The sequence below is a fragment of the Caretta caretta genome, chromosome 9, assembly GCF_965140235.1.
Source record: "Caretta caretta isolate rCarCar2 chromosome 9, rCarCar1.hap1, whole genome shotgun sequence".
NCBI classification, from domain to species: Eukaryota; Metazoa; Chordata; order Testudines; family Cheloniidae; genus Caretta; species Caretta caretta.
Window position 1 is genome coordinate 88,189,423 of NC_134214.1, and position 19,859 is coordinate 88,209,281.

Sequence of the window (19,859 nt, forward strand, 5' to 3'; positions counted from 1 at the left end):
CTTTTCTACTTTAAATTATTAACCCAATTAGTGCTTTATTCACATTTTAAAAACTTGTACAATTTATTACAAATATAAAACAGTGCAGTTTTCCATACATTATCTCAACTCTGAGACAAACACTTAAAAGACATGGAAAAAGATTTAATTTCTATAAACATAACATTTGCATCACTCACATCCTTTTATTTTCAATGTCCTTCCCTACCCCCGATTTAAAAAGATCAAACATACAACATACTGTAGGTTTATTTTTATTCAAAAAGTTACTGTCTCAAGACATAAATACAAATCAGAAAACAGTACAATTAGGACAATAGAATGTGGAGGACAACAGGTTAAGGTAAATATATAAAACATTTTAGCTGGTTGAAAACATAAAGCTGTAAGAACTGCTTTCACAAAGAAACACTCGTTCAAGAGTAAGAAAAAATCAATTTAAGTTTAAAATCATATATACAGTCCTCTCAGCAGTTCTATTAAATGCAGTGGTGTGAAAAACAATATAGGCAGTACTTTTAGAAATGAGAATATTTATTTATGTAAAATGAGTTAGGCAGATCTGGTTTTGAGTATACTGTTATCCCATGACTTAGTAAAATAATTACATTTTATCATGATCCTTTAGATAATCTATGGTTTTTGGCTACCACAGCCCAATGTTTAATTTCTGAATCTAAAAACAGGAAGCCTTTTCATATTCACCCATTTGGGGAAATTCTTGTATTGCAAGCGTATTAAGGCATGGAATGATTAAAATAATATACCTCAAGAACTGAGAGACAACTGACAAAAAATATACATATGTAATATAAGTTAATATTTCCTTTAAAATGATGTCTAGCTGCCTAAGCCTTGCAAAATAAGTTGATGTCAAAATGGCACAGATCCACTTTCTGTTTTAAACTGATTTAATTTATTTGTGAAAGGACAAAAAATGAAGTTTAAAGCTTAGCTTTCAAAGAATATTATGGGGTGGTTTATGAATTTCTATTATCCAATCTAATTTACATACAGAGGAAATGTACTGTAACCTGTTAGAAGTATCTTTAACCTGAAGACTGCTTGCAAAGACAGATAGATAAAACAATATAAAATACAAATTTAAAAATCATTTTTAAAGCATGAATTCTCATGCTTTTCTATTTTTAAACATTGTTAAACTTTCAATATATTTCTGAAACCTCATAATTTTAAGTTGGAATTTAAAAGTAAGAAAAAACTAAACAAACTGCGCAATTATAAAATCAGCACCAATTTATATATATATATAATTTTATTTAAAATTTAGATCCCTATTCCCACACTCTAATAAGCTGTATAATTTTTGTTTAGAATTTTTCTGCAAACATACTACAATAAGCTTCTTTTATTTGGAGACAAAATACAGTGGCACTACTGGAAGGAATTTCACAACATTACATTTTTCTTAAAGGACAAGCAAACTTTCAGGGTTGATAATGGGGCAAACATGACTGTGTTATGTTACTTTCTGGCAGTTCTGAGAAGGACAGAATGAAACTTTTGGATTTGAAAAATATTTTAGATGAAAAAATTGATAACATTCTGCATTTAAGTTTACTTTTCTCCATGATTATCTTAATTAAAAAGCTTCTCTTGATGCAGTTTAAGCATTTAATTTAAAATGCCAAAATTCTGCTGGTTTTACAATTCTAGAAAATCAATCCACCTGCCATTTCAGTTCATGTACGTAAACAAACCCAGCAGAGCTCATGATTTAGTACACCCAATAAATGTATAAAAAGAGGAGCTCAAAGCTGTACCAAGCACCTCTGAGAATGTTAGATTAAAACAAATGTGGAATACTTTTTATGATTCGGAAATAAACTAACACATAAAATATTGGTTTTTCAACAAAAACTGTAGCTTATCCTCAAACTGTTTACTTGTCCTTTACATTTCATTTTTCAGGCAAACAAAACTGCCCCTTCAATGCACTTGATCTTGAAAGCATGTCATTCTCCTTAGAGAAAAATCTGTTCAGAATTTCACTGTATCTACCACAATTTTGTATTTAAAAACTTCCTCTTCCACTTAGAAAATGACTTCATCACGGATTTATTTGCTGATCTGGTATTAAAACATTGACACCCCAAGAACCTAAAACAAAGAGAAAAATTGTACATATTAAAAGTGGCCTGCTAGTCAATTTATATTTTTCTACAAATTCTAACATAAATGTAAAGAGTAAGACACAGAATGTACTACTTAGATTACATCACACCAAGACACGTACAAATGCCTCCAATATATTTTAAATTTTCTATCCTCTCCTCAATCCAAAATTACCAAGTCTGTAGTATGGAAACAAAGACATCTCATATGTATTTATTATAGGGTCCTCAAAAAAGTTTAAATAGATGTCTATCATAAAAAACAGCACAGCTCTTCATCATATTTCTATGAATTTAGATAAGTTACCATTAGCTAGTTTTTCCACGAGTTAGCTATCTGGAATTCTTTGAAGATGACAATTTCTCAGGCCCAAAATGGAAGTCGAGTACCTTGTTCTGCAGTCTTCAGAACTGTTAAAAAGCAGTTAGTCTTGGATGGAGTGGCCTATATGAATGTATGGTCTGGTGCAGAGACTGTGTCTATAAAGAAGACATCTTGCCTCTCAGTTGCTGTCCAGGATACAGACATTAAACAGTTGGTACTGATGAAGGCAACATATTCAGAAAAATACAACTAGTAAGTAATCCAATAAAACCAAAGCCTCACTTAAGAGAGACCACATGATTAAGTGAAAGAAAGCTCGATCTGGATGAAGGATCTGCTCGGACTTATCTGACACCAAGGAGAGCAAGCTGCTTCCTGAACTATCAAAAGCAGGTTCCAGGACTGACAACCCCAAACCAAAAATATCCAGACGCGTTCGTTTTCCTCCTTTGCTCTGTATAGGATTTTGAGGATCAAAACATAGTGCAGTGCAGCTATATAAAACAAACTTCATTCCGTGTTGTAGCAAGAATTTATATAATACTGATGTGCACCTGCTCCTCTCTCTGGCATCAAACCAACTCTTAATGTTGACCATGGCACTAATAATTAACATGCAACTGAAGTAAACTATGAAAGGCATACAAAAATACATTGTGATAAGAAACCAGAAGTCCTAGGTGCCAATGACAGTGTGTGCGCTATAAAACAAGTGAGATCGCAAGGAACTACCATGACTTCTTTATAAACTGAATTTTGGATCCAGATGGTGCATGTGTCAAGGCACACAGAACCATCATAACCTAACTGCTTTTTAATGTGTCCAGAGTCTATGCCAAAGGGCACAAACTCCAAGAGTGAGGGATCTGTACAAGCAATTCCATGAAGAAACCTATACAAACCCTACCCAGGAGGAATGTGTGTTTATAAAATTAGACAGCATAACTGGCTTAGTTTTTTTTAAATACTGAGTGATACAATTCCTGAATTATGTTTTTATATGGATTAATCATTGAAATATTTGAAATAAGTAGTTCAAGACAGATTTTTCATCTTTAAATTTAAGCAGATAAATGAATGTGCAAGACAAAATGAATTAGACTTGGAATATGCTCTGGATGCATGCACTTGCAGTACTGTAATTTATCATCTGCTGCCATCATGTGGTAATGCTGATAAACTGCTAGTATAGATGCATCTTTAAATTTAAGCTCTATTTAACGTGAAAATCCCAGGCAAAAGTATATGCTCTGTGTGAGTGTTTTAGTAGGAATGGGGTAAAAGGATGGGGCAGGTGGCAGCGAAGGAACAGAAGTGAGCCTATGGTAAAGATGTAAGCTATGATTTAAGGTTTGAGGTCAGAACCATCAGACTGGAAATGTATAATGGCCCTGGATTAAGAGGAACAAACCCTGTGTCAGATGAAATTGGTGACTGGTCTGAACACCATTAACATTTTAGTAAGATGAAAAAGATGTTTACAACAGTTCCACTACCTACAATTAATGGAAACGCATTATATTTTACATTTGAAATAAAGCTTAGTAGGTGGTTGGTGTTCCCCACAGGTGTTATCTGAGGAGAGCACAAAAATCCTATTAAAAAAGCCTACCTAGTACAAATCCTTGTATGACTTCCTGCTATCAGAAGATGCCTGCTAATATGGTATGTATGTGAGCCAGATAAATGGATGGCTTTGGGGCAGGGGGCTTGGGAAGGTGGGGGTTTAAAACTTAATGGAACTTATATAAAACTTAAAAAAAAATAATGGAATTTATATTATGTGTCCTTCCAGGAAATAAACCCCACCCCTTTATAATTTTGACTATATGTATGTCAAATGATTTTTTCCTAATTTTGTTTTTCTTCCTCATGCCCTCACGAAGGTTTCTTGGACCCACAGAACATCTCCTGTTTCCCCCCTTTCCTACCAGAGCCTGGCTGTTTGGGTGCTGCAGCTTGTTATTCTCAATGTCATTTTGTAATACTAAGAGAATGCTGAAAATGGCTAAAAATGACAGCTGGTTCTGAGAGAGAAGGGAAAAGGATGTTTACAGCTGTTTGCTTTCAGAATTTTTCTCCCCATTTCTGCTGCCTTCCATCCAGACAGCAGCAGGACTTCAAAGGAAAACTGCCATTTCCCCTTCCCAGCCACTGTGCTCAGCAGCATTAGAGAAGTAACCAGGCTACTTTTAACTGGACGTTCCTGATGAAAAGAGCTGGATTAAAGGTTCCTGGTTCAGCCTGTTGACCTATGATGACAAGTTTGTATGGAGGCTGGAGACAGCAGAGAAAGTGGGTGAGGGAAGGGAAAAATAGTTGTTCAAGTGGGAATCACAGGCTTTAGTGGCCTGTGCAGCTAACGCTTTCAGTAAGAAAAAGAAAATGCCTCTGTCCACTACAGATAATAGGGGAAACGTATTTAAACATGTTTCAGAGTAGCAGCCGTGTTAGTCTGTATCTGCAAAGAGAAAAGGAGGACTTGTGGCACCTTAGAGGTTCTAAGGTGCCACAAGTCCTCCTTTTCTCTTTGTATATTTAAACATTTCTCCCATATTTAAATTCTGTAACCTATGTAGCACAAACGATGTAAGGGATACATATTTTGATTGGTGAGGAGACCCCTAGCCAACCACTGCTGAGAACTGGCTGTGAAATTACCTGAATAACTCATTCAGCCAGAACAGGGATCTTTGCCTTAGAGTCCAGTCACATAGTAGATAATATATACTTTCCACATTAGTAAGTGGCCTCTTTTCATTTTGGTTTTGACCTAACCATAGGGAATTACACTCGGAACATGGAAAATCAGAAACTTGGAAATACCTTAGTATCAACAGTGTGTGGTATTTGTTATCCTTACTTAGAAATTCGAAAATATTGTTTACATTAATTACTTTTCCTGTGATGAAAAAAAGCCACTACCAATATCATAGGAAATATCTTATATTACATAGTTTCATCAGCTATATACCAATTGTCAAAATAATCACAAAGTAGTCCTTAGTATTTGATTAAGTTGCCACAATCTTGGGTATTCCTTTCCAACTACACATCCAGTTTTATTATATATTTAATCTTACAATTAGAATTCTTTTTAGTTCCCCCCTCTTTTGACTAAACCTACTGATTCGTCCATGATTGAAGCAGGGTCAAAGAAATCTGGTTTTAGCTCCGTTCTCTCTCTCCTGTTCTTTGATGGTGGCTAAAAAAAAAGCAAGCAAACAAACTGTCACCAAAAATGTTAATAGTAAGTTATATTAAAGGTACAGGGAAAAAAAAGAACCACTTATTTTGAGCACAGATGATATTCATACTTTAAAAGGGTAAAAATGTATTCTTAGATAAAAACTAATTTTTATTCCTGCATAACTTTTTTACTTTTTGTATGACTGTTTGAACAAGTAGTATATTAAGTGCCAAGTATTATTTTAAAACATATGCAAACTCAACAAAATAAACTTCAAGAAATAAAAGGTTACTTTAACTGGAATTCTTGGAGATGCATGGTCCCTATGGGTCATCACAGTGGGGTGCGCATGCACTCTGTGTGCCCAGGATTGGAAAGTCTTCAACAGCAACATCTGTTGGTTCGCGTCTGCACTTCCTCATGTTCCCAACCCAGGACATAAAGGGTGGCACGGACCAACCACTTCATTAGTTCTGGACTATCATGAATCACAAGATGACCCTAGCAGAGGAGAAGTAGGGTGGGTTGTGACTAACCACAAGGACCACACATCTCAGACAACTCCAGCTACTGTTAAGTAACTTTCTCTTCTTCTTCACCTGCTAGTCCCTATGGATATTCACTGCGGGTGACCCCCAAGCAGCGCTCGTTGAGGAGGAAGGTATGAGGAAGTATACTGTACAAAAGGAGGTGTCTCCAGCCGAAACTTGAACAATAGTATACCTGGTGAAGGTGTGTATGAAACCACACGTAGCTGCTCTATATATTTCCAAGGGGAATATTCCCTGTAAGAAGGCTACCAATGCTGATTGCGCTCTCATAAAATGGGCCCCAACAGTTTGAGGAGATGGGATTTTCATAAGATCATAGCAACGGGCATGCTATGGAAATCCATAGGAAATCCATGGAACCTTTGGGAGCCCCTTTACTCTTTCAGCAACAGTAGTGAACAACCTTGTAGACTTCTGAAAGGGTGCCAGTTCTGTGCAAGTAGAAGACTAGAGCCCTGCACACATCTGGGGAAGGGAGTCTTGTCTTCTCCAAACTGTTGTGAGATGTAGGGTAGAATACCAGAAGGTGAAAATTCTGGTTAAGGGGAAACTCAGAATGCACTTTAGATATGAACTTTGTAGTTGCAAAGAAACCCTGCCCTTGTGAAAAACCGTGTAAGGTGGTTCTGCCAAAAGGGCCCCAAGCTCCCCAACCCTTATACCAGAAATAACTGCCATCAAGAAGGAGTACAGGAGGAAACAGGAGGCTATGGGTTCCAACAGTGGTCTCAGAAGAGCAGAAAGGACCAGGTTCAGATCCCAGGTAGGATCCAGTTTTAAAACTGTAGGAAATGTCCCTACGATGCCCTTCAGACCCTTTGCACTAGTGGGATGGGTAAAGACCAAGCAGTCCTCTAGGGGAGGGAAAACACTGATAGCTGCCAAATGTACCTATATGGAGTCAAGAGACAAGACTTCTGCAGTGAAAAAAGATATTCCAGTCTGAGGAGGATTCCCGATGCCTCCAGAAGTAAGTGGTGCCGCTGGCGTCAAAGGGAGAATTGGTGCCATTTAGCGGAACAGTGTTTCCCCACAAAGGGTCTCCTCAAGCATGCCCTCTGTTTTCACTGTCCATCCAAAAACATACCAGATGCAGGGAAGCTGAGTTGGGGTGATTCATCCTGGTCCTGTTCTGGGACAGCAGGTTCAGGTAGGTGGATGCACATATGGGGAAGAGAGCTGTAGGATGGTGGTGAAGCAGCAATGCTTTGGCTACCAAAAAATTATCACAATCACTGTTGCCCAGTTGAGCTCAATGTTCCTGAGTATAAGAGGCAATAGGGGAATGGGAGTGAAGGCATACATCAGTGGATCTGACCATTCCACTAGGAAGATGGCCCATCTGGAGTTGAGGTCTTGGGTAGTGTGGGAGCAGTATGCTGGGTGCTCCTTGTTCTGTTAGTTGCAAAAAAGATCCCAAGATGAGAACCCCCCCCCCCCTTTCTCCTGCCCTACTACTGAAAGATGTGCTGCACTATAAATTGGTAGAGTTCCCATTCATGATCTGTGTGGAAATGCCTGCTGAGGCTGTCTGACAGGAAATTCATTACCCCTGGAACATGTGCTGCCAGGAGTGTGATCTGATGCCTGATGCACCAATTCCAGGGCTAGACTGCTTCTCCGCAGAGTTGGGTAGGTCTCGCTCCTCCCTGCTTCTTCATATAGTAGATGGGGATGCTATTGTCTGTTCTTGACCTGCATGCATGAGATCCAAAAACCGGCTAGAAATGTCTTGCATGCTTTGTGAACCACCCAAAGCGCGAATAGGTTGATTAGTAGTCTGGATTGGTATGGGTACCAGGAAACTTGGGCTATCTCATTGTCGAGATTCACTCCTTATCCCAGTAGGGAAGCATCCATGATGAGTGTCTTTGTAGATCATGTGGGAACAAAAGCCACACACACACACACTCACTCACTGTTTTCCCATCAAGCGAGCAATGTCAACATGCCCTGTGGAAAATAAACTTTCTTGTCCAAAGGATCACTGTTCTGGGCATAGACAGTCTGTAGCCAGATTTGAAGGTATCATAAGTACAGCCATTTGCATGGGATGACACAGGCGCACGCTGCCTTGTGGCCTAACAGGACTAAGCAGGATCAGACTGTAATCTGAGGGCTGAGATGAGGCAGCCAATGAGATTCCTCCTGGCACGGAATCAGTCCTGAAATAAATAGGAGCTGCCCCAATGAACTGTATGGTTTATGTGGATATTAAATTTACTTGAAAATAAAAAAAACAGGAGTACTTGTGGCACATTACAGACTAACAAATTTATCTGAGCATAAGCTTTCGTGGGCTACAGCCCACTTCATTGGATGCATGCAGTGGAAAATACAGTAGGAAGATTTTATATACACAGAGAACATGAAACAATGGGTGTTACCATACACACTATAATGAGAGTGATCAGTTAAGGCAAGCTATTACCAGCAGGAGAGAAAACAAAAAACAAAAAAAACCTTTTGTAGTGATAATCAAGATGGGCCATTTCCAGCAGTTGAAGAGGAACCGTAGGGGGGAAAAATAAACAAGGGGAAATAGTTTTACTTTGTGTAATGACCCATCCACTCCCAGTCTTTATTCAAGCCTTAATTTAATGGTGTCCAGTTTGCAAATTAATTCCAATTCAGCAGTCTCTCGCTGGAGTCTGGTTTTGAAGTTTTTTTGTTGTGATATTGCGACTTTTAGGTCTGTAATCGAGTTACCAGAGAGATTCAAGTTTTCTCTGACTGGTTTTTGAATGTTATAATTCTTGACATCTGATTTGTGTCCATTATTATTTTACGTAGAGACTGTCCGGTTTGGCCAACGTACATGGCAGAGGGACATGTAATGCACAGTCTCTACGTAAAAGAATAAATGGACACAAATCTGACGTCAAGAATTATAGTATCTGATGAAGTGGGCTGTAGCCCACGAAAGCTTATGCTCAAATAAATTGGTTAGTCTCTAAGGTGCCACAAGTACTCCTGTTCTTCCTGCGGATACAGATTAACATGGCTGCTACTCTGAAACCTGTCATTAAATTTACTTGGTGTCTCAAGGAACGATTTCAAGTGCAGCAGTGGTTGCTGCGTACTTCCTAGCATGGCTCACTATGAACAGCCAATCATTCAGAAAGGAAAATATTGGTCTGCCTTGCCTGCGAAGGTAAGTGGCCACCACTGCAAGCATTTTGTAAAGACCCTTGGGGCTACTGAGAGGCCAACAGGGAGCACTGTGTATTGAAAACGTTGTTAAATGTGACTAAAGAGATTGTTACCCTCAAAGGGAAGGTCCTCAATGGTAGTTTGGACTGCTCTGGGAACCCTGAAGCCATAAACCCCTCTCATGACTACCGAAATAGCAAAGGAATGTGATGCTGTGTCCAGTGTATCAAGGGATTCCATCATCCAGGATGGCCTGGAAGTGAGGCCTATATTCCAGAGGCAGTTTGTTCACAAAGTCAAATAGCTTGTTTAATTCAAGTTGTCATATCTGGACATCAACATATGGTAATTTGCTATCTGAATGCTAAACTGTTCAATGAGAAAAATCTTACTCTGAAAAGGTCGAGCTGCTTTGCATCTTTGTCCAGGGGAGTGGACTTGGGCTAGTGTAGCTGGCTTTGGTCTGTGACAGCCTGGACCACCAAGGAGTTTGGATTCAGCTGAGAACAAGTATTCTGCTGCCTTGGGGGAAACAAACTATTGTTTCTCAGTCCTCTTTGGGGTTGGGTCACATGTGGCAGGGGTGTTCCAAACCACTCTGGAGAGAGTCACAGCCTGGAGTATGTCTAGGAACTCCTGGGTCAGATCTTGGACCTCCTCTAGCAGAACCTGACAAGTGTCTGATTCTCCTGAGACAGTCCTGGTACTGCTTAAAGTTGTCCATTAGTGATAAAGATGCTGGCGATACTGCCTCATCTGGAGAGGACAAAGAAAGCACTGCTGGTGGATCTGATGTTAGTAGCTATTCCTCCTTCATAGACTGTTCCAGTGGAGCCTCTAGTTCAGGTGGATGGTGCAGGTGGAAGAGTCAAGGAAGACCTCTTTTTAGAGGATTTAAGAAATATGTCCCTCTTCTTGCAGGGATTTTGCCCTTATCTTCCTCATGCTTCTGCTGCATGGAGTCCTTATGCTTGCTGAAGGACTCCAATCCATTCAGAGCAGGTGCAGAGGGTATGGAGGGCTGCCCAGAGGCTCCAGATGGTTGATGTGGGGAGGAAGGGCTCAGGCAGGGCCTCATGGAGATCTCTATAAGGTACCCCAGGAGCCTGAACTCATGAGATTGTCTGGTACACGGAAGGAAAACACAGAAGATGCCACATTTCGAAGGAATGTTTGCTTCTCTGAGACAATACTGATGTTCTTGTGCAGATTACTCATTACATTCCACTCAAGGCTTGAAGCCTGGAACTTTGGACATAATAGGTGCCTGAAACAGTGAAGGAACTGCGGGGGGTTGGGGGGGTGAAAGGGACCCACATTATCTCCAACTCAATATCCAAAAGTTTAACCACTATTTATATTTACAAGTATGATGAAGGAGAACACTAAAGAGGAGAAACAGACCCTGGAAATTCTGTCCCACACTGTAAGTGGTGGAAAAGGAATTGGAGAGGCAATCAGTCTATTCCACCCTTAAGGCCCTCAGTTGAGAGCATGAGAAGGTGTAGGGGCAAACCAACAGATACGGTCATTGAAGAGTTTCTGGTCCTGGCCACTAGGAATGTCTGTGCACTCCATACTGAATATCCACAGGAACCGCAACGTGAAGAGGAACTTTGAATAATAAAAAAGGAACTGTGCTGCTAATATCTTTACATTAAAAAAACAAACAAACCAACCAACCACCTGCCAAAACTGTTAAAACGACCTTCAGGTTTTTTTTAAAAAACATGATCACTAATTGCTCTGTGATGCAAAGAAAATAAGTTTATTTAAGAAGAATCACTGGCTTTAACTAATGTTGAAATAGCAGGCTTAAATTAAAATAAAAAATCAAAATTTTCTTACCAAGTCTATGTCCATGGTGTCAAAATCCATGCCTTCATTTAGGTCTTCGATTCGCCCTTCTGATGACATCATCACATCTTCAACAATCGGCTCCTCATCATCTTCCATTAGGCTTGTACCACGCCGACTGAAGAAAAAGATTTATTTAGTACTAAAACTGAGCTACTAAAAATAAAAAATAAAAACATATTAGAAAATCCTGGAGTCTACTACAGAACTGAATATGAATTACAATTGTAATGAAGAGTGATGGAACTAAAGAAAGGAAGTGAGAGTTTGGTTATCTGTCACTGAATCTGAACAACATAAAACAGGCCCAGCCCATGTAAAAAGCTCTCTTTTGTATTTCATATGAAGAGAGGAGACTGGGAACAACAACAAGATTTGCTGTACACAATCATGTTCCTCAGCACTATTGGTGTGTGGACATAACAAATCTCAGAAAATATCAGACTCATGGTCAATTTATGACTCAAAAGAATGATAGTTGTTACTCTTTTCACAGTCTGAGGTGCTTTAATTGACCGGATTGTTTCATTTGGATCTGAGATCTTAATGAATTCCAACTTCAGTTTACTTTAGCGCATAAAGGAACAGAACCACCTTCTCCAAGGGCAAGTCTGCTTGAGATAGTCTGAGGATTTTCTCCCTCAGGAAGGATCAGAGACTAGATACTCAGTTCTTTTGAGCTCTCAAGCTGAAAGTGGTTGAAAAAGAGCCACTCTGTGACAGATGAAGAATCTGTATGCAGGCCCACCTTGGACATCTTTCCATTACACAAAGGGCACCATTTACAGCCAGTTACCTTATCAACCATCCTTTTGGTACTAAATGGCAATGCTAACAGCAATACCCATCATACTGAGAGACTGAAATAAAGTTTAATTAAAAAAAAAAGAAAATCATGGAAAAGCACATCTAGAAACACTAAGATCACAAGAGTGAAGAACAGCTTACAGAAAGTAGCTGGAGGAAGAGAAGGGTACTCACCCTGTGCAATAACTGAGGTTCTTTGAGATACTGCTGTAGATGCAGCAGCGCCCCCTGGGATTGGAGATCTTCATCAGCAGTGCCCATTGGACTTCACATGTGCATCTCCCCGTCTTTCCCCATGAGTGGCATGTATATATAGCGCTGGGTAGTCCAACCCCGCACCAGTTCTTTCTCTACCAGAGAGCTTATCTTTCAGCTCTGAAGAAGAGGGGAGGAGGGCGAGTAGTGGAGCACCCAGATGGACACATATCTCAAAGAACCTCAGTTACTGCACAGGGTGAGTAACCTTCATTTCATAGAATCACAGAATATCAGGTTTGGAAGGGACCTCAGGAGGCCATCTAGTCCAACCCCCTACTCAAAGCAGGACCAATCCCCAATTAAATCATCCCAGCCAGGGCTTTGTCAAGCCTGACCTTAAAAACTTCTAAGGAAGGAATTCTACCACCTCCCTAGGTAACGCATTCCAGTGTTTCACCACCCTCCTAGTGAAAAAGTTTTTCCTAATATCCAACCTAAACCTCCCCCACTGCAACTTGAGACCATTACTCCTTGTCCTGTCCTCTTCTACCACTGAGAATAGTCTAGAACCATCCTCTCTGGAACCACCTCTCAGGTAGTTGAAAGCAGCTATCAAATCCCCCCTCATTCTTCTCTTCTGCAGGCTAAACAATCCCAGTTCCCTCAGCCTCTCCTCATAAGTCATGTGTTCCAAACCCCTAACCATTTTTGTTGCCCTTCGCTGGACTCTCTCCAATTTTTCCACATCCTTCTTGTAGTGTAGGGCCCAAAACTGGACACAGTACTCCAGATGAGGCCTCACCAATGTCGAATAGAGGGGAACGATCACGTCGCTCGATCTGCTCGCTATGCCCCTACTTATACACCCCAAAATGCCATTGGCCTTCTTGGCAACAAGGGCACACTGCTGACTCATATCCAGCTTCTCGTCCACTGTCACCCCTAGGTCCTTTTCTGCAGAACTGCTGCCTAGCCATTCGGTCCCTAGTCTGTAGCTGTGCATTGGGTTCTTCCGTCCTAAGTGCAGGACCCTGCACTTATCCTTATTGAACCTCATCAGATTTCTTTTGGCCCAATCCTCCAATTTGTCTAGGTCCCTCTGTATCATATCCCTGCCCTCCAGCGTATCTACCACTCCTCCCAGTTTAGTATCATCCGCAAATTTGCTGAGAGTGCAATCCACACCATCCTCCAGATCATTTATGAAGATATTGAACAAAACCGGCCCCAGGACCGACCCCTGGGGTACTCCACTTGACACCGGCTGCCAACTAGACATGGAGCCATTGATCACTACCCGTTGAGCCCGACAATCTACCCAATCTACCCAACTTTCATCTTCAAGTGATGTTCCTATGGGTGCTCCATTGTAAGTGACTATAAAGGAGTACCCCTAGTTGGAAGGCTGGAGCTTCAGAGCAGCATTTACTGTAGATGATAGGACAGTGTGTCTGAGTAGCGCATCTGATACTGTGTCATGAGTAATTGCATAGTGATGGCTAGAAGCGTCCATGGATGCCCACGTGGCCACTTTGCAAATGTCAGCAATTGGGACATTGTTGAGAACGGCAATCGAGGTGAGAAGAGAGCAGGTGAAATGTGCTCTAGTTTCAGGAAGCAGCTGTCAATTGTATAGTTGGTAGGACAGGTGTATATACTGTGAGATCCACTTGGAAAGGCGTTGCTTAGAAACAGTTGCACCTTCGATCTTTTGGTCGTTGATAAGAATAAGCGTGGTGACCATCTGAAAGGCTTAGTTCTGTCCAAATAAAGGGCTTGTCTGATCTCCAGGGTATGTAATGCCTCTTCCTCCTGTTTGCTGTGTAATTTTAGAAAGAAGCAGAAAAGGTGCATAGGTTGGTTTAGGTAGAAAAAGGATTGTATGTTGGGTAAAAATTTGGGATGTTGTCATAACGTAACTTTGTCTTTATGAAAAATCATGTGCAAGGGGTATGCCACAAGTGCTCCAATTTCACCGAGCTGACAGGCAGAGGTGATAGCGATAAGAAATACTGTTTTCGTGGATAAGTGAACATAAGAGCACATCACCACTGGTTTGAATGGTGGTCTATTAAGAGAACATAAGAAGAGCTGGAGTAGGATCACATATGTGAGGGTAAAAATTTTGGAGGCCTTTCAGGAATATTTTTATGAGTGGGTGAATGAACAAGGAGTGGCTGTCTACACTGGGAGGAAAGGCCATAATGGCAGCCAAGCGTACACAAATGGAGCTGATTGATAACCCTGATCTTTTAAGGTGTAAAATGTAGTCCAAGATGAGTGATAATGGAGCACTCACTGCCTTGACATAATTGGTGGCACACCAGGATTGGAATCTACGTCCATTTTTGGAGATAAGTGTGACTAGTTGTCTCACATCTGCCATTCAAGAGCCTTTGTTTAACTGCCTCTGAACAGGTCATCTCCGAATCCCGGAACCATGGAGGAGGAGCCATGCCTTCAGGTGGAGTAGCTGTGGATTGGGATGGAGGATTCAACCTGTATCCTGTAAGAGGAGTTGTGGAGTCTGTTGCAGAGTGATTGGAAGGCATAAAGTCATGCAAATAAGTCTACCAAATCTGTCATGGTCATGTTGGAGTTATAAGGATGACCTGAGCTCAGTCCTTTTGGAGTACTCTAAACCGAAGGAGAAAGGAAGGAAAGGCCTAGAGCAGCGGCACATCCCATGTAAGGAGGAATGAATCGCCCAGGAATCCATGGCTTAGGCCTGGTCTTGAGCAAAACTGAGAACACTGGGCATTCTCCGCTGTGGCAGAGATCTATGGTGGGAAATCCCTAGTGACTGAAGATGAAGGGCCCATGTATCCAGCTCCCACTCGTAGTCTTGGGAGACTCTCCTGCAAAGTGAATCCGCTGTGGTGCTCTGGTGTCCAGGGAGGTATGCAGCTGAGATGCTGATGTCATGCTGGATATGACCGTTCCATAATTTCAGTGTTTCAGAGCACAGGAAGTGGGACCTTGCTCTGCTTTGGATGATGCTTATTGACAGAACGGGACCCCAACGCAAATGTTTTTGAGTTGTGTGCACCAAAGTAGTGAGTTCTTGACCTTGATAGGTATGGTTAGAAGCTTGTGAAGGCTGTGTCTGTGAGGTACATACACTGTACGTGGCCATGCCTGCAGACAGTGCATGTGTAACCTTGCATAGTTTACTATCAAAAGTGGCTGCTGCCATGTGGCTGAGTACCTGGAGACATGTCTTGGCTGAGATCTGAGGGCAAGTTCTCACTGTGGATGCAAGATCGACTACTGATGAAAATCTGTGAGGCAGGAGGAAGCATCTGGCTTTTATGGCGTCCAACTATGCCCCAATAAATTCCAGGTGTTGCACCGGTGTCACCGTAGATTTCTCCAGGCTTATGCAAAGGCCAAGGCTTGAGAAAAGGTCTATTGGTGTGAAAGGCATCAGGTTCAGATGAGGCCTTGAGGAGACAGGTGTCTAAGTATGGAAATATGATGATGTCCTGTTTGCACAGGTAGGCGGCCACTACCACCGCGACTTTGAAGAACACTAAGGGGGCTGTAGAAAGTCCCAAGGGCAGTACTTTGTATCAATAGTGATTGGTCCCCAGGACGAATCAGAGGAATGGTCTGTGAGCAGGGTGAATTGGGATGTGCATGCATCCGATGAAGTGAGCTGTAGCTCATGAAAGCTTATGCTCAAATAAATTTGTTAGTCTCTAAGGTGCCACAAGTCCTCCATTTCCTTTTGCGGATGCAGACTAACAAGGCTGCTACTCTGAAACCTGTCAAATATTTCACAGTTACAAACAACCTCCATTCCAGAGTTGTTTGTAACTCTGCAGCTCTATTGTATCTTGGAATAATTAACATAACTGTATTTGGCCAAGAGCCTCATAGTTGGCGATGCAGAATTGGAGCAAGGCAGATGAATAAGCCTTGCGGCCGAATAGGTACATTGTAAGGCTCTCAACAGATTTAAAAAATTAATCGTGATTAATCACATGATTAATACGCTGTTAAATAATTATAGAATGCTATTTATTAAAACAGTTTTGGATATTTTCTACATTTTCATATATATTGATTTCAATTACAACACAGAATACAAAGTGTTCAGTGCCCACTATTTTTTATTTGCACTCTAAAAAACAAAAGTAATAGTATTTTTCAATTCACCTAATACAAGCACTGTAGTGCAATCTCTTTTATCATCAAAGTTGAACTTACAAATATAGAATTATGTACAAAAAAACACTGCATTCAAAAATAAAGCAATGTAAAACTTTAGAGCCTACAAGTCCACTCAGTGCTACTTCTTGTTCAGCCAATTGCTAAGACAAACAAGTTTCTTTACGTTTGCAGGAGATAATGCTGCCTGCTTCTTGTTTACGATATCACCTGAAAGTGAGAACAGGCGTTCGTGTGGCACTATTGTAGCTGGCATGGCAAAATATTTATGTACCAGATGCATTAAAGATTCATATGTCCCTTCATGCTTCAACCACCATTCCAAAGGACATGCGTCCATGCTGATAACGGGTTCTGCTTGATAACCATCCAAAGCAGTGCTGACTGATGCATGTTCATTTTCATCATCTGAGTCAAATGCCACCAGCAAAAAATTGATTTTCTTTTTTGGTGGTTCAAGTTCTGTAGTTTATGCATAGTGTTGCTCTTTTAAGACTCCTGAAAGCATCTCTCCACCTTGTCCCTCCGATTTTGGAAGGCACTTCAGATTTTTAAACCTCACATTGGTACCTTCTTGCATTTTGTCAAATTTGCAGTGAAAGTGTTCTTAAAAGAACAACATGCGCTGGGTCAACATCCAAGACTGCTATAACATGAAATATATCGTAGAATACAGGTAAAACAGAGCAGGAGACATACAATTCTCCTCCAAAGAGTTCAGCCACAAATTTAATTAACACAGTTTTTTAACGAGCATCAGCAGCATGGAAGCATGTCCTCTGGAATGATGGCCAAAGCATGAAGGGGCATACGAATGTTTAGCATATCCTGCATGAAAAATACCTTGCAATGCCAGCTACAAAAGTGCCATGTGAACGCCTGTTCTCACTTTCAGGTGACACTGAAAATAAGAAGCGGGCAGCATTATCTCCCATAAATGTAAACAAACTTGTTTGCCGTAGGCTCAAAAGTTTTCCATTGTTTTGTTTGAGTGCAGTTATGTAACAAAAAAAAAAAAAATCTACATTTTTAAGTTGAACTTTCACCATAAAGAGTTTGCATTACAGTACTTGTATGAGGTGAATTGAAAAATACTATTTCTTTTGTTTGCCATTTTTATAGTGCAAATATTTGTAATAAAAAACAATATAAAAGGAGCACTGTCTACTTTGTATACTCTGTTGTAATCAAAATCAATATATTTGAAAACTTAGAAAAAACATCCAAAATATTTAATAAATTTCAATTGATATTTTATTGTTGAACAGCGCGATTAAAACTGTGATTAATAACAATTTTTTGTTGAGTTAATCACATGAGTTAACGGTGATTAATCAACAGCCCTTAGTGCAGTTGCTTCCAATCCTAGTCATAAGGCGTGTCCCTTTTTGTGCACAGCACTGAAAACTAGGGTATTTAGAGTGGGGTGAGAAAAAAGAAATTCCATGTCCTTAGTGGGGGCGTAATATTTCTTGTTTGCCCGCTTGTAGGTTGGTGGGATGAATGCTGGGGTCTGCCAGAGCACCTCGGCCAGGTTGAGAGGGCCTCATTGACAGGAAGGGCTATTCTGGACGATGAAGATACATGCAGGATGTCGAGCAGTTTGTGCTGCTGTTCTTTCACTTCCTCCAAAGGAACCTGGAGGGAGTCTGCTATCCTGCAAAACAGCTCCTGAAAGTGTTTAAAGTCATCTGCTGATGTAGGGAGTGGGAAGTAAGAAAAGGAGTAGTATAACCTCCTCCTGTTTTTCTTCCATGTCTGCTATTGGGAGTGTCTTGGTCTCTGGTGGTCAAGAGACAGATGGGAATGGCGAATGTGTATGCCTCCAGCTTTACTCTACGGAAGGATTCCCAAACTGTGATCTGTACATGGCCCACGGATCCCAGTATGGCCAATGCGTAGGGAATGGCATGTGGAGTTGTATCCATGGCATTCCGTACCAGGGCCCTGGTTCGGTTCGCAGATCATAAGAATGTGTAGCTAATGTGTTTTGTGCCTGTCCTGAATGTAAGGGGGGCAGGGGTAGTTCTCTTCCTCGGCGGGGAAGAGCAGTGCCATTCTCAGAGGGGAAAGGAAGTAGTGCTGTGACTCTGGAGAAGAGGATGGAGGCAGAAGGGGCTCATGTCTAAGTAATGGTGATTCAGGCAGGTCAGATACGAGCAGGTCCTTGGGATATCTGAATTCCTGGGGAGGAGGGAGGAGCACCATTGACACCAACGGATGCATCAGTACAGAGGGAGAGGCGCATTCTCTTGAGCAGCCAGCAGATGGAGTCGAGGTCTTGCGTGGTGCCGAGGGTGTCATTGGTGCCAGAGAGCGCACTGGTGCAGAGCTTGGTTGGTGCTGCATGTACAGAGTTGCTAGTGGTTTCATCGGTACCATGGAGCCTGAAGTTTATTTGATTGGGGTCTCGTGCCACAGTCCCCGGTGCCCAGAGACGGCGCCATCGCCTGCAGGTCCGCCCGTTTAGGCTCTTTAGCTGTGGTACCAGAGGTACTCAGATGGTCCCTGGAGCTATGTCTCATCCCCAAAGATGTGAAAGCTACTGACCTCGTAGGGAGTGGTGTTCTGGCGGGAGGTTTGTCAGAGGGTGATGAGGTAGCTCATTTCTTCCCGTCAGCATGGAAAAAAACAGTTACTTACCTTTCATAACTGTTGTTCTTCGAGATGTGTTGCTGATGTCCATTCCATGCTAGGTGCGTGCGTGCTGCAAGCGCTGTTGCTGGAGATATTTCCCTTAGTATTATCCATCGAGACAGTTCTAGCACCCTCTGGAGCCGTGTGCATGTATGCGCTAGCATAAGGGGAGGGCACCACACCCTCCCAGTTCCTTCGTGATGGTTAACTCTGACAAAGGGACTGGAGGGTGGGTCATGGAATGGACATGACTAATATATCTAGAACAACAATAGTTATGAAAGGTTAATAACCATTTTTAATTCTTCAAGTGCTTGCTAGGTCACTCACAAGCAGTACCCTAGGAGGTGGGCTTGGAGTTCATGGACATGCTGATTGTAACACCGCTCTCCCAAAACTAGCATCGTCTTGGGCCTGTTAGGTGATGGAATAAGTAAAATGCGAAGGTATGAACCGATGACCAGGTTCAACTCTGCAGATATCCTGAATTGGTACCTGCATGAGAAATGCTGCTGACAAAGCCTGGGCTTTTGTGGGCACGATGGCTGGAGGGGGAACGTTTGCCTGTTCGTAGCAAGCCGAATACAGGCAATTATCCAGGAGAAGATTCTTTGGGTTGATACTGGGAACCATCTCATCCTTTTTTTTGTTACTGCCACAAAGAGTCGCATGGATTTGCGGAGGGCTTAGTCCTCTCAATATAAAAGGTGAGGGCCTGCCTAACTTTCAATGTATGAAGCTGTCATTCCGCTGAGCTTCTGTCAGGTTTGGGGAAGAAGATGGTTAGAAAAATAATCTGGTTGTTGTGGAATTGTGACTCCGGCAGGAAGGCT

At 41.5% G+C, this 19,859-nt stretch overlaps 1 protein-coding gene across 6 annotated transcripts in view; it reads right to left on the reverse strand.

Moving 5' to 3' along the window:
* Positions 1–241: 241 nt before the first annotated feature.
* The window catches only part of STAG2 (STAG2 cohesin complex component), a 182,309-nt gene continuing 162,691 nt past the window's right edge, over positions 242–19,859 (reverse strand). For all 6 annotated transcript variants that reach the window (XM_048865350.2, XM_075132528.1, XM_048865351.2 and 3 more), the window contains 3 exons: positions 11,203–11,329; positions 5,588–5,665; positions 242–2,121 (listed from right to left, as the gene is read on the reverse strand). In XM_048865350.2, coding sequence (XP_048721307.1) covers positions 2,098–2,121; positions 5,588–5,665; positions 11,203–11,329 — 229 coding nt within the window. In that variant the 3' untranslated portion in view covers positions 242–2,097. The remainder of the gene's footprint in view (positions 2,122–5,587; positions 5,666–11,202; positions 11,330–19,859) is intronic.